The sequence below is a fragment of the Vicugna pacos genome, chromosome 21 (genome assembly GCF_048564905.1).
Source record: "Vicugna pacos chromosome 21, VicPac4, whole genome shotgun sequence".
Lineage (NCBI taxonomy): Eukaryota > Metazoa > Chordata > Mammalia > Artiodactyla > Camelidae > Vicugna > Vicugna pacos.
Genome location: NC_133007.1, coordinates 3,487,373 through 3,503,000, shown reverse-complemented (window position 1 = coordinate 3,503,000; position 15,628 = coordinate 3,487,373). Strand labels below are relative to the sequence as shown.

Below are 15,628 nucleotides of genomic sequence, written 5' to 3'. Positions count from 1 at the left end.
AGTTGCTCATGAAAGTGCCAGGCAACAGTCCTGAAGGGAGGAAATGCCAAAGCACAAGCCACGCTGGTAAGTGGGTCACTAAGTTGTCATGGGTCAGGAGGCGTTCTTAATGGCTCTTCTCAGAACTTAGAATTCTAGGGGCTGCTGACAATGCAGAGAAATGCAAGTTCAGAGGAAACAGGGTATCCCAGAGTCCAGGTGACTTATAATCCTTTCCAAAGAGTGCTAAGTAAGGTAAGTATGTCATTTTGATTTCAGCAGCAAGTTGTATGATTCAAGACAGACTTAACACCATTTAAAATTCCTAAAAGGGGAAAAATGATGTATTGGCAATTCATCATCTAAGGTAACGTGTTTTTTTTGGTCTAAACTCTAATATTATTTAAATACACAAAGGCCCAAATATGATCCTGTAATAATTGGTGCATCACATGAGTTGGGGGGGGAACCCATGGGAAGGAATATTCTGGAACAAAAAGGTCAGTAAATATCCCAGACATCCTGTTAAATTTGGCTGTAGAGTCCACAGTGGGAGCCAAGAAGAGAAAACGGGAGGAAAGAACATGAAGCTCGTCCTTCAGTTCTTTCCGTCGCGCTCCCCTGTGCTGCTCCTGGCTGGGAGGGAGGGGTGATCGCGGTAAGAACTAGGGCTCCAAACGTGTCCACGCCTTTAAGACAAAATCCGGAAGAGACAAGGATAGTTTAGCACAGAATTCTTTATAAGCTTAAACATTTAACAGAGGGAAATACAGGAGAAGGATGGCCCTAGGGCTTCTTTTACTTGGGTTCATGAGGGAGGAAGTCAAAGACCAGCCAGTCTGTCTGCCCATCTGGGCCTTTATCTTCAGTAACAAGCGGAAGCTGTACTTAAGTTTTAAACCTAGGGCTGAATAATACATCAGACTGAAAAACAAACTTGCCATTTTCAGGACTTTTTGTATAACTCTGAATTAGAGTATATTCTGCTGCGGCCTGGAAACATAAAGCTGAGAGAGTTTTGGTTTGTTCTGATTGAAATACCATGGACTATGAAAAGCTCTGTGCCAGGAGCGTGGAGACATGAGTTCCAGTCCTGTATTTGCCATCATAGCTATGCAGACAGGAGCAACTCCCTCAGCCTCTCAGATCACAGTAAAGGGGTTATATTAGGTGCTTGTCTCTGAAGTCCCTTGCAGCTCTGTGAATCCTCCATGAATCTTTATTTAAGAGCAGGAGCCTGAAAGAAACCTGTGAGCCACAGACACGAGCCTCAGATGTAATTTAAAGTTTTCTAGTAGCACATTAAAATTTTTAAACAGATTGGATTAATTTTATTTCTATTTAATTTTTTTCTTGTGCTGATTTTGTTTTCTTTTTTAAATTTTTTTCAGTTTTATTAGGTATAATGACTACAGTTTTCACACATACATTATACTGCATGTAAATACATGTACAGTACACTGCGTATTTCTTAGTTCACTTATCTGTACTGCTCATTGTTTCTAAGAACAGATTAGAGCTTTAGCTCTTTAACCTTACATAGTTATCAAAGGAATAAAGCCAACTACAAAATAAGAATCAGCAGAATGTGGTAATCCAGTCATAAAGGACAGTCAGATGTGCCTACACATATTCAAGAAATTAATCATCTAAGTTATAAATAATAAGAAATCCATTTGTGTCCTTATTATATTATTTTTCAGATTCCTCATATAAATGATGTCATATGGCATTTTTCTTTCTCTTTCCGGCCCACTTCACTTAGAATGGCAATGAATCTTATTTACATATGTATTTAACTGAGCAGGACCAAAACAGTACCTCTTCAGTATGTAATTGCTATTAAGTCACTATACTGAGATATTTTATGTTCTTTCCTTTGTACTACGTCATCAAAGCCCGGGGTTTTACACTTGCATCCTTTCTTAATTCAGACTAGCCATATTTCAAGTGCTCAACAGTCAAGTTCAGAGGGCTCGCAGAATATCCAGTTAAGGTGCTTGTGGCCACAGAATAATGGAGCCTCCAGATCAGGAGCCACTAATCTGGAGTCCGTGCATCTTTGTGGGATCTTCAGGGAGAATTCAGGGAGTCCGAAAGTTGGACAGGGGGAAGTAACATCTTTATTTTTATTAATTGCCAACTCAGATTCAGCATTTCATTCAATTGTGCATGTAGGCAAACCACAGTAGAATTTAACAGTACTGGCGCCCTCGTCCTCAGCAGAGATCACAGATGCGTTCAGAGCACGTTCCATTTACCGCGTATCAGACAACAGCACTTCATCAAAGTGACAGCAGGTCTTAGCCCCACCACGAGAACTTGCCACTGAATGCATAAATAAACACATACACTATCACATCACAGACTTTAATTTTGATATGTGAATTTCAACACAATTGGTTTCTTCTGTAAGCCTGTGTATCTTTTTTTTATTAAAAATGTTATTCCCAGAAAGCGTCCATAGGCTTCACCAGGATGTCAAGAGTCCATGGCACAAGGCACTAGATGAAGAGTCTGGGTCCCTGAATGACCCCAGCCTCATTCTCTATCCCACACCAAATCAACATTGGATTGTAAAGAGTGAGAAATAAGTTGCTGTCATGTCAAGCCACTGAGATTTGAAGAGTGTTAGTTTCAGCACTTAGCCCATTGTGATCAACGTATAACTGAAATCTGGCTTTAGGCCAATGCTGATTGGTTACAACTGTGACCAGACACCACACACTGCAGAGAAGGGCACTGGCAGTGACATGCTGGTAAACTGGATCTCAAAAAAAACCCAAAAAGACCCACCATGGCTGATTTCAAACCACCAATGTGACGTCACTGAGCCCTGAATTAGGAAGGAGGCTTCGATTCGGTGCTTCCAGCCAGCCTGAACTGGCTCCTGGCACACCACCGGGCCTGTCCCCGCCGTGACATGCCCTAGAAAGGTGTCTTGTCTCCCCTGCTTGGAGGGGAGGGGTGTGTGCAAAATCATAAGAATAGTTGTTTAAAGGCTCCCATTTAAACCATCATGTCTGACTTTTTCATAATGAATAAGTAAAGCAGAATAGCTTAGATGAAGTAATTTGTACATTCAACAAGCTGTTGAAAAGAACCTAATTAGTACTAATTACAATACTGAGTGTAGCAACAAGTTACAACGCCACTGCTTCTGTGGATGCGCCGTGTTTAAACGCTCTGAAACGCTAATCAGCCCACAGGACGAATGTGTGAGAGAGGCATGATTCAGCAGTCCCTGAAAGCCAGTTATTTACTCTGGGAATGTCAGATGCTGCTCCTGGTAGGAAATAGCAAACTGATTAGCATGACGGCAGGACTAGGAGATTCCGCAATTACATGACCTTCGTTTCTGACCTTCTTTGATGTCACTGGGCCTACTGCTGTCCCATCTTACATACGAGAAACCGAATGCAGCCCACTGACAGATCCAGACTCTGCAGAGAACCCAGCTTCAGAGTCAGCAGGTCCACAGCAGATTATCTTGCCTGGTTTTCAAAGCTGAAAGCTCCAGTTATGAGTCTGTTGTGCCTACTTCCCAAATATAAATACTTTCTTTTAAAATTACAGCCACTATGAAAAACAGTATAAGCCTTATCAAAAAATTAAGAACAGAACTACCATATGGTCCAGTATCACACTTCTGGGTATCTATCCAAAGAATATGAAAACACTAATTTGAAAAGATATATACACCCTTTAGTTCATTACAGCATTATGTATAACCGCCAAGATTGGAAACAACCTGAGTGCCCATCGACGGATGAATGGATAAAGATGTGCCGTATTTCTGTGTATGTGTGGGCACGTGTGTAATGGAATATTACCCAGCCATAAAAAAGATGGAATCTTGCCATTTGCAACAACATGGATAGACCTGGAGAGCATTATGCTAAGTGAAATGTTAAAGACAAATATCACATGATTTCACTCATGTGGAACTGAAAAACATACAAACAAAAAATCAAAATAAATGAACAAACCAAGCAAAACTAAACATGTAGGTACAGAGAACATAGCAGTGATTGCCAGAGGGGAAGAGATGGTGTGGGGTAGGGACGGGTATGAAATGGGCAAAGGGGGTCAACTGCATGGTGAGAGATGGAAACTAAAGGTTTGGTAGTGAGCACGCTGTAATGTATACAAAAGTAGAAAATATAATGTTATTATATACATGACACTTACATAACGTTATACACTAATGTGACCTCAATAAAAAATAAATTTTAAAAAATCATAAACGGACATATAACAAAGTAAAAGATAAAGACAAAATTAAAATTAAGGAGTTGATTAAAGGTACCATTTTGCTAAAGTTAATTTAAAGTGACTTAATACTATGTCTGCTTTCACTTATTGGTAAATTTCATATTATGTTTTGCTGACATTTAATTTTTGAATTAAGTTATTTATAACCTCATCCACTGAAAATATTCACTTCAGAAAATGGTCAAATCATTTTAGAATTCAGATATGGAATCAAGGATTTAGTAAATGTTTCAGTTTATACCAAGGGGTACATTGCTGGTATATCACATTTAAGGGACTATGTCTCTGTTCAGCTCTTAGCAGCTTTGTGCTCCTTTCCATTAGATAAAAGGCTGTGTGGACAAGACTTGGAATTTCTGGAAGAACATCTGATATCCTGTTACTTATTCTCTGAGACGTTGACTTGCCTGGGACATAGTCGGCACCCAATAAATGTTAGGGTTTACTGTTCTTATTATTATTATTCCTCAGAGCAGTTTGCATTTTTAGTTAAGAAGTGAGATCCCAGTTGACATGCACAGGTCTTGGTTGTGTTCTAAAATGATTTACTTTAAGTTTAAACAGTACGTTTCAATTAATGTTACTAGTTTAATCCTCCAACCACTTGAAATGTTGATACTCTAGATATTACACATTTGTCGTGGTTGCTAGTAAAATTCATCTTTATTCTAACTCCAAGCCTACGTCTGTTTTGTTTAGGCAATTACTCAATATCTAGCTAACTCACTCAACATTACTTACATAGTAAATAACTTTTAAAACAAACACATTCAATCCAAATTGGGGAAAAGCTCAAAATTCTTTTGAGCTAATCACAGAAGCTGTCACTTGCCCCGTGTTGAGCCCCAGAGGTAATGGCGTGTGATCACTACTAAAAGATGTCTTTTTGAAAGAACATGCACAATTTCCCTTCACTTCTGAGTTGCTCCTGCTCATCTGTCTTGGCCCCAAGCCAGCCCCCTGTCAGCAGTTCTTCACGGAGACCTGCTCCGCTCCTCTCCCAGATCTACTGAGAACACACAGCTACATTCCAGTTCCAACAGATGTTCCAACACACTTCAAAAACACAGTATTCATGTTGCTCTTTCCTAAAGACAGGAGACAAGAATTATTATTTCTAGCTTCCATTTCTGTCCTCATTGTGGTCATGTTTTCCTCTACTTTAGCATATGGAACATATTTATAAAAGCTGTCTTAACATCCTCGTCTGCTAGTTTCATCATGTCTGTGATTCCTAAGTTTGTTTCTATTGATGGATTTTTTTTCCCTTTGAGTTATGGGTATTCCCCTGCTTCTTCATTTTCCTGATAACTTTTGATTGGATGCTCGGTATTGCGAACTTAACATTGCTGAATGTGTATTTTATTATATTCCTATAAAGAATGCTGGACTTTGTTCAGGCATGCAGTTGAGTTGCTTTGGATCTGTTTGATCCTTTTGAAGACTGCTTTTACATTTGTCATTGGAGCAGGTGCAGACCAGTCTTAAAGTCTCGGGCTGTACTTCTGCTCACTGCTACTAAGGACTCCATACAACGCTCTGGGCATTACAAGGTCTTTCTACTTTGGATGATCGGAATATGAACCATTCCCAGTCCTAGATGTGCTCTAGGAGCTGTCTGGCTCTATAAATCCAGACACACACGATCTTCTGTTCTACAAAATGGTCTTGTACTATTTCTTTGCTGATTTTCTCCACTTCATTTTCTTTGTTCTCTATTTCTTGGGACTTCTGAGTTGGGTATTGAAATTTTTGGATTGACCCTTTAATTTTTTTAACTTAATTTTTTAAAATATTGCTTCTTCTTTTTTCCATCTTTTGATCTTTTTATTCTATTTTCTGCAAGATTTCATCAACTGTATTTTCCAAAGCACCAACTGGATTTTTTTAAACTTTCAATTTTAGATTTTTAATTTCCAAGAGATATCTCTTATCCTATTACGTGTTCTTTCTTCCTTACATCCTTAACTTGTTTTCCAAACTCAATACTTCTATTATTGCTTAGGACATTCACTATAGTTCAAAAATTTTTTCTCCTTCCATTTATTTATCAAGCAAATATTTATTGATAACAAACCAGGCACCAGACACTGATTTATCAAAACAAAGACCCTGCTTTCATGGAAGTCAAAGTGGTAAATGGGCAGGCAATAAAAAAATCAACAAATAAACATATCATATGCCTGTAAGTAGTAAGTGCTGTGAGGGAGCCCCTCCATCAAAACCCTCTGCCCCTTGCTCACTACACTCCAGCCTTACCCTTTCTTCAGTTCCTTCAAGTTCCATCCCCTCCTTCTCCCTTCTGTACTCTGTCCTCTCTACTCAAAATACTTTTTCCCTGGTTCTTCACATGCACAGCAACTTATCATCCTCATGACCACTGTATCTTAAGTATATTTCGTCTCGTTACCCTATTACTACCATCAGTTTTCTGTCTCAGTATCCTTTTTATTCCCTTCTACCAAAACTTGTAAGGTTGGTTACCTACCATTTAATAGCCATTCACGCCTCTTCTTTGCCAGGTGAACGTGCCTTTGTTCAGGTACCCTTATAGCCGTGTGCCTCAAGGAAGACTGGCCCTAGTCCCAGCCAGGGGCGACTCTGGATTAGTCTAACCAAATCAGGATAATTCCATCTCTTGCCAGTGATGGCTTAGGAAGGAACGTGTGACCTAATTAGGACTGGTGGGCTGTAAAGGGAAATCTGCCAGGAAAACATCTGGGGAAGGTTTGCTATTATGAAGAGACTCAAGAATACACAGCCCTGTTCTCAGCCTCTGGGACTTTGCTTTACTTAAAAATGTGCTATGCAGTCATCTTGCAACCATCAGAGAGCCAGCCCACAGACAGCAGAAAGATAAAAATAACCTGACCTTGAGACTACTGAGCCGCGGAACTAGTCCTGTGTTCATGCTTCTTCATGTTCCCGTGAGCTCTTCTTGATAAATCTAGTAGATAATGAGCTTCAAATGCCAAAGAGACATCAACATAAGGGCTGATGCATCAAACAGTACTTACTTGGGAAACAAAGAATAAATGAGAAAAGAGAACAGAACGGTTATATGCTCTGACACAGTAAAATCATAAAATAAAATTGGAGGAGAATCAGGATATACAAAAATGTTGTTTCTGATTCTCAAAACAGTTTGTTCATCGGTTTTCCACAAATAATTGATGGTGGTAGTATCCGCATTAGTGTCTGAGACTGCTGAATGTGCTAGGTGGGACAAAGAAAATACGAATTTAGGGCTATTTAATTCTACTATCCCTTGTGCCTTTGAGAACCAAGAAATAGAGACATAAATATAAGGTAGCGAACATATATGTTTTCAAAGTTCTGTCACTAAAAAGGTTCAAAAGCAAGAGCCAACCCAGTCACAGCAAGGAGCCTGCCTACACCCAAGCTGTCATCTTGAATACCATTTCCCACTTAAAAGACATCAGGGATTCGTATAGATGTGGCTTCTCCCAGATCTGGGAAAGGAAATAAACATGGTGAACCTAGAACATCTTGACCTACCAGAAGATAAGGAAGCTACCGTATACTCTTAGAGCGATTTCAAAAGGATTCAGGGGCCAACTTGAAGAGGCTTTCCTTGCCAATGATGGGAAATTTGAGCTTCAATAAGGATAAGAATTATAATGAAATTCATGAGTTCATAATGATATTTTTAAGTTATCTGATCATTTTCAGGGGAATGACAGAAAACTAACAAATTACTTTAAAAACTGGTAAACAAAAGAAAGCACACGTTTTTTCATCCAGCCTTTCCTATATGAACTAATATGAAGTAACCAAACAGTAAATAATCACCTTATGAAGTTATCCCAGCTAGTAAATGAAAACAAAATGTCACGATTAGAATATCACCATATTTCAACCCAGTGAATTAACAGGTCCTGGCAATGGCTGCTAACATCACAGAAAGAGACAACCAGATGTTAGGTGTCTCCCAGGGAAGAACACAGCACCACCTACAGCCTTGACAAAAGCATTCATCTTGAGTCTGATCACGTTTCACTATCCCTCTGTCACTTTGGAGAAAATGTGTGGAACTGCACCATGGGCAAATTCCAGCCTGTGGAAAACCCTACGTGACCAATAGCCCAGATCTGTCAACAGATAATTTGCAAGCAAAAAGTCGGAGATGTAAGGGAAACCTGTAGATTAAAAGAAACTTAAAAGAAATAGTTTTTAAGTGAGCAAGACTGAACTATAATATCTACAATGGCAGCCCCCCCAACAAACCACAGTTCGAGGTATTCACGACTTTGTGGAATCCCCTCCTCCTGAGTCTGACCTGGCGCTGAGACTTGCTTTAACCAGGAGAATGTGGCAAGGGAATACTGTGCTGTTCCAAGGCTAAGCCATAAGAAACCCTGGCAGCTTCTAGAAGTTTCTGCATTCTTGAAAACTCTAATCTAGCATTTTAAAAGTTCAGGACTCTACTGGAGAGACCATGTAGAAAGGTTACGTGGAGAGACAGAAAGCTTACCGAGGTTGAGACCGGCCACCAGCCAATCTGCCACATGAATGACAACCAAGCGATATGAGGTAACACCCCCCAGCTGAACCCAGGGCAGATGCAGAACTGTGAGCAAATAAATAGTTGTTCCAAGAGCCAGTATCTCTGGGGGTAGTTTTTTTGGGAGAGACAAAGGGGTCTAGGATGGGACGGGGGCACATGGAGACTTCTGGGATGGCTAGTGAAGTTCTTCCCATTTCTTCACCTGGGCGATGGCTACAGGATATTTGCCTGCACCAAGGTATGCATTTGTTTTGCTTGGTTTTTGAGCCTATGTTTTATTTTTAAATAATTTTTTAAAAGAAAGAAAAAATCCACATGGTTTGGCATAGAGACCTTTACTCTTCTTCCAAAATTCCTTCAGACTGTGGACTTTTTGACAGTCACTTCTGGGCTCCTAGAACAAACTATCGATAAATTCTAACCCCATGTACAACAGCATGCAAACAAGTTCAGGCACAGAGACATAAACTACTTTGGGTCTTAGACCTTGCAGTTTGCAAATATGAATTAATTGCTTTCATATGTCTAAATCTTTCCCTCTTCTAAGTGAGAAAAAACCTGTAGCACCAAAAAAAAAAAGAGGAACTTTTATAAGCTGGCTTGCATTTATTGGCAGAAATTTGCTAGTCTCCTTTCAAATGAATTTTCCAGTTTCAAAGACAAAATCTGTATTGCATTTGGGGCTGTGTGTGTGTGTGTATTTTCATTTGGAACTATTAGAATCCTAGCCCTCGTGTCATATGTTTTACTGAAGTTCTTTAAACAGATTGTAGCAGATGAACTGTGTTCTTTTATTCTTTTGTCTTGCTTTTCATTACTGTCTCTGACTTCATGTTCCATCTCACGAAGTGCTGTGCATACCTTTTTTTTTTTAACTTAAAATGGTGTTAGCTAGCTTCACTGACAAAAATAATTTAAATTTCTGATTAGGAGACTAAAATTCACTGCCATAATGCACACTGCCTATTTTGTAAAACTTTCACAGCACGTTTATTTTAATTGAATTAGAAACCACTGTCACAAATTGTGCTCCAGTTTCCACCTGGGAACCCAGTTCAGGTCTTCCCAGAGCTTACCGCAGAGTAAAAACCACAATCCCTTCAGTAGTCCACAGCAAAAATGAATAGAATAATAAAATAAATAAAAATCACTCTTGTCATTCTAAGAGTTACTATTACTAAAGCGGCCTTGATGAAGTGGTCCTCTTGAAGTCAGTGTCCACTGAAAAAAAAAAGGCTTCATCAAGATCAGATCTGATGGAGCATCTGACTCTCTGAGTTCATCAAAGCATGAACTGGGACCAAGAGAGGTCGCTGTTTTCTCCACAGGAATAGGAGAAAACGCTGATTTGTCTCAGCCTAGTGTCTTTGTTACTGATGAATCCAAAAAAACTCAATTCACATTAAATTCCCAAAGTATTGACTTCCATCCACAAAGACTGAAGGTACTAGAAAGTCATCACTGCCCCAGAACTTCCCACCCTGCAGCAGTTTTCCTGGTTAAAACCTGTGATCAGCGAGGTCTGTCAGGGCCCCGCCGCCCTTCCCTGCGGCTACCTGCGCCTGGCGGCGCTCCAGCTGCTGGCTCCGGCTTTAAGCCTGCTCCCCTCCCGCGCACCAAGAGCAAAACAGCAGTTCCAGGCACCACACTTCAGATGTAACAAAACCCAAAAGGAGGGGAGGAAAAATGCACGTCTTCCCTTGGCCTCCTTTTAAAAAGGGAAGAAAACTTTAAGCAGCCAGCAAACTTCCCTTCGAGCTTCAGCGGTGAGATTGCACCACAGTCCCATGCCCTGTATACAGCTGGCCCTTGAACAGCACAGAGGAGAGGGGAGGGTGAGGGGCACCCACCCACCGTGCAGTCGGCCCTCTGTAACTGTGCTTCCCCCACATCTCTGGCTCCCTGTGCCCGGATTCAACCAGCCGCGGCTCATGCAGTGCTGTAATATTTACTATCGGAAAAAAGTCGGCCTATAAGCGGACCCACGCAGTTCAGACCCATGTTGTTCAAGGGTCAGCTGTAATCACGGACAAGAACGCACCGCCATGACAGCTATGGGCTGATCAGCACCCACCCCCCCAAAGCCAAGAGTGGGGGCAGCCTCTCTGAAACAGAGGGCTGCATGGAGGAGGTTCAATACCCAAACACGTTGGGGTTCTGTGACGGAGGAGGAATGCGGGAAGGATGCCGGGTTGGCATCCAACAGTGTCTGCCACACTCTGTACCCTAACATTCCACCCAGTACAACACAAAGGCGAAAAGCACAGGTGAGGGCTCCACAGGTCCGCGGCGGGGTGCTGAGGGCGTGGGCCCGCGGACACCAAGGAATCGTTACAGAAGGCCGACTGTACGTTCTGCGCAGGTGTCCGACAGCACAGAGGGTCGGCATCCCTAGCCTCGTGGTGTTCAAAGGTCAGCCGGATTATTACCAGCCAGATAAACTGAACTACAGGATTACACTGTCATAGTTATTCAGACAAATCACACCAGTTCGTACGCCCACCCCCTGTGGACAAATCATAACTGAAGAATAAGCAAGTGTGTGGACGAGTAACATACATCCAGGCTGAGCAGACTGTGAACTCCGTCTTCCACTCACCCGGCCTAGGGAGACCTCACTCCAGACACTGTGATCCGCATACATTCTATATGCTGTCACTCAAGTCAACTCATAAATATGAGAAAATTCCTCTGAGAGAAAAAAACCAAAATTCCTTTGTTGTTTTTAAGCTGAAACTCATTCTTACTTTTCATAAGCATCAGATCGCTGATGAGCATTTCCGAGGAAGCCATGGGGCCCTTTACAGGTTAGGTGTGGTTGGCTCTGTAATAGTAAGGCTAGGAAAGGACAGTTTTCCCAACTGCTATTTGGGGCTACCAGGCCTTGGAGGTGACCCCCAGCACCCCTCCCCCCGAGAACCTGTGTACCCACCGCTCTCAGCGACAGCACCGATTTTCCAGTACTTTTCTGACCTCTCACAAGACTTATGTGGGTGTTTCAAGTTTGTTTTCTTTTGATTCACTAACAATTCAGTGGTACTTTTTAAAAGGAAATAAAATTACTGCTTAAACAGGAACACACTGTTTTTTTGAAGCTGTGGTTCACTTTTAGAGATACCAAATATTTAAAAAGAAAAAGAAAACATGGCAGAAAAAGAGAAGAGTGTCCTAAACTGACCACTGATGCCTGGATTAAATGAGCTTTCTTTCTCATTAAAGACCCTTTTAGGTCACTGCTAAATGCACCCTCTAGGCTAACAGATGACACTGCCCGTATGATTACAAGCTGGTTTCAGAATTATTTATTAATAGAAACATCTTATCAAGGGAAGTTACTGAAAGATTTCTGGACCCAAGCCCAAAAATGTGTTCAGTTGTTAAGAAGCATGAGTGTGACAGTAATTTTCAGAACTAACTTCTTTACAAACGAAGTTAACACCGTAACAGTCTGATTACCCCTTTACCTAGAGATTTAATAAATCTTAAGAAATAAGGTACTTTGAAAACATCCATGTGACAAGGATCACTATTAACACAAAGACTTGAAGCACACGAACCAAATGATAGCTGTTAAATAACTTGGTGAAAAGTAAATGCGGATTTAGAATCATTAGCACAGTAAGAGAATGGCTGCTTGTCACACATACAAGATTAAGTTTAAAAACCTCACTGCAAACATGGTGACTAGCTGTTCTCCACAGCGGCGAAGTTGATTAAGCTTGAAAGAAATCTGTTGTCCCAGCTACAGGAACTTTCAAATCTATAATATTTCACTGGCAGCTCCTTTATGAGAAAGGTCATAAAGTTGTATTTAAACTTTACTGTCACACTTTCAACTGTACTGCTTATAATTAAATCAAAGCTTGAGAATATTTATGGACTGAAGGATGGGCAAAAAGCAGAGAAGACAGTGTTGTGGGGCTTTTTCCCGAGATCTGGGGCTTCAAAACCATCAGGAAATCACAGGCTCATGACCCTCACTTGCTCATGCACCAGCAATTCACAGCACCATGCGTTTTTCCAACGCTCTTTTCTTTTTTGGCAAGACTACTGTTCGCAGATGAGGCAACGTCTCATTTTCTCTGGAGGTGCTCTAACATTAACTCTCCTCTGCCCTTCGCCCCTGCATACCTTGCAAGTGCCCTCACAAAGAAGGAGATAAAATTGAACAAGACTGGAGGATACAATGGCTGTCACACAATCTGCTCTTAGTGTTATGCCTTCAGCACACATTCATTACAAGTCCTTCTTGTCCATTAGCTGTCTCATATTTTTGTATGTGTAAAAACTTAGTTTCAGAATTAAAAAGGTAACATATTTTCTTATCACGAGCACAGTCCTGGCATGAGCAGCAATTGTGGTAACCATGACGTCTTCTTCAAGCAAGCTAACTGCTCACATTGCTGGACTTACGGCGATCACTGTGGATGGCCCTGCTGCAGCTCTGTTTAATGCCATGCACATATTTTGCTAATGACTAAAGGCAAGTCCCGGCTCACAAAGTTCCACTACATTGTTCTTTCAGTCCACTACACACTGGTAGAAACAAGAAGCATGTAGTCACCTTTGTAAGACGAAGGCAGGCTTACCTTAGGTCTTTTTCTAAATATAAGTAAGTCATCCATCTTTTCTACATTTTAAATAAACAGCAAAGGGATACTTGACCAAGTTTTATCCCCTGACAGTGTGGGTTGTTAATGATCCTCTGCCTGGATCCATAAAGCACCAGAGCAGAAGTCTGGAAAATCAATTACATCGCTCTCAAGTGCCCTGATTTGAGATCCTTTAAAAATGGTTTTAAATGTTGTGGTGACTGAAAACAAATATGGAAAAAGGACATGAAATAAATGCTTTCCTCTTAGGAAATGGTTCAGGGGCTAGAAAGAGGTATCAGAAAGAACTAAAAAAAAAAAAAAAACAGAATTAGGGTAAAACCCAGAGTATAACACCTGGTTGGGTTTCTTTTTGTTTTTTTTTTAATGGAGGTGCTGGGGATTAAACCCAGGACCTTGTGCTTGCTAAGCACACAGTCTACCACTGAGCTATACCCCCCCCCCAAAAACACCTAGTTTAGAAGGTATTTCTAAAGTCAGAAAAACAGTAAGTTCACAAGAAAAACAGTAAGCTCCCAAATGTTAGGTAGTGGCTGTGGGCAAGGTTTGTGGGGAAGGGAAAAAAAGAGGCCAATTACACCCGTAAGATAAAGAATCATGATTTCCTGCAGTTTCAGCTCAGCTTGGTTTTTGCTTTCTTCTGCCGCACACTGACTACAGCATTACAGCCCTGAAGGTCTCCCAGGTGAGTTTCTCCCCATCTGTGATCGTAGCAACTGTTCCACGATATGCTGATGTCCCTCTTTTGCTCCCTCCACCCCCTTCTTCACGAAGGGAGAGGAACAGAACCTTACAACCCGTGAACGTAATGACATTGTCCTTTCTGCCTCTGATGAAATCATCCACAAGTGACATTATGAAGCTCACGTGAAGCAGTGGCCGACACCGCATTTTACAAAACCAGGCCAACATTATTACCAGCAGGGAAATTCTGCTTTATGGGCCGGGAATCCCCTAGGAAATCGCTAGAAGCGAGGGATATCCCCGCTGTTCTCTTTGCGGCAAGTTCACAAAGAGCTCAGAACTGACTCCAGCGTCAGGTACCGGAGGGCGAGGTGTTGTTGGGGTTGGGTAGGGGGAGTGGGGCGGGGGTGGGAATGAGTGGTGGGTCCAGAGCGGACACCGAGGCGGGGCGGAGCGGAGCAGAGGACACGGGGGGGCCCCCACCCCGCAGCCCGCACCTGCCTCTCCCAGCCGTCCTGCCGCGCTTCCCAGAGCACCGCCGCCCACGCTCCCCCGCTGCTCCGTCCCCCGGCCCGGCCAGGGCGCACCGGAGAGCTGCCCCGCGGCTGGGCGAGCCCTGACCGGGGAGGCGCCGTCCGCCCCTGGCATCCCTGCGCCCGCAGGTGGGGAGGCGGCGGTGGAGGGGACGCTGCGAGCACGGCCCTAGTCGGGCCCCCTGGGGCCCGAGCCTGGGCGCCCAGCTTGGCCCCGGGCTCCGGGCGGGCGGGCGGACGCGCCGCGCTCCCGGGAAGCCCCCGGCGGGCGTACCTCGGATGTAGGAGCACCTGCTCTCGTCCAGCTGGCTGGAGGCCGAGCCGCCCATGGCGACGGTGCGGGAGGATGCTGCGCGCGCGGCTGCCCGGCCCGCGCGGGGAGAGGGCACTGGCACTCCCGTCGGCGCCCGCTGCTCGCTCCTGGACGTGGAGGCGGCGGCGATCTGGGCTCTGCAGTTGCAGGGGAAACTTCCTCCGCGAGGCGCCGCCTTCTGGGGCGCCTCCTCCTAGGTCCGCGCCCTCAGGATCCGTGGGCTGGCCCGGGGCTGTCTTCCCGCCCTCCTTCACCGCTGAGTGAGCTCCGCGGGGATGTCTAGCCTTGAAGGACTTCCCGCTCCTTCTGTTGGATGGCTTTTGCTTCTTATGTTCACCTTGGGGTAAGAGGACAATTTCCCTGGCGACTGGAGACCTCTGTGAGCTGAAACCTTCCCTCTCACATCCCTTGAGGTGGAGTTCAAGATCCCCTTGCTGTGCACACCCTCCCCTCCAGTACGAGGTAAAAGAAGCAACAGCTGTTCTCAAGCATCACCTAAGAATTTGTCAGAAATGCAAAATCTGGGCACCCTCCCTCTCTACCCCTCGACACACACACACCCGCCCCCATTAGAAACTCTGGGCGTGGGGCCCCGCAATCTGTGTTTCCACAGGCAGTCCAGGTAATTCTGACCCCTGCTGAGTTTGAGAACCGAAGGTAAACTGTACCTACCTGCAGTCATGAAGTTGAGCGGGGAGGGGTG

At 43.3% G+C, this 15,628-nt stretch overlaps 1 protein-coding gene across 1 annotated transcript in view; it reads right to left on the bottom strand.

Annotated features, from left to right (window-relative positions):
* The window catches only part of NIBAN1 (niban apoptosis regulator 1), a 144,720-nt gene extending 129,482 nt beyond the window's left edge, over positions 1-15,238 (bottom strand). Inside the window, exon 1 of the mRNA XM_072945936.1 lies at positions 14,887-15,238. Coding sequence (XP_072802037.1) covers positions 14,887-14,941 — 55 coding nt within the window. The 5' untranslated portion in view covers positions 14,942-15,238. The remainder of the gene's footprint in view (positions 1-14,886) is intronic.
* Positions 15,239-15,628: the final 390 nt, after the last annotated feature.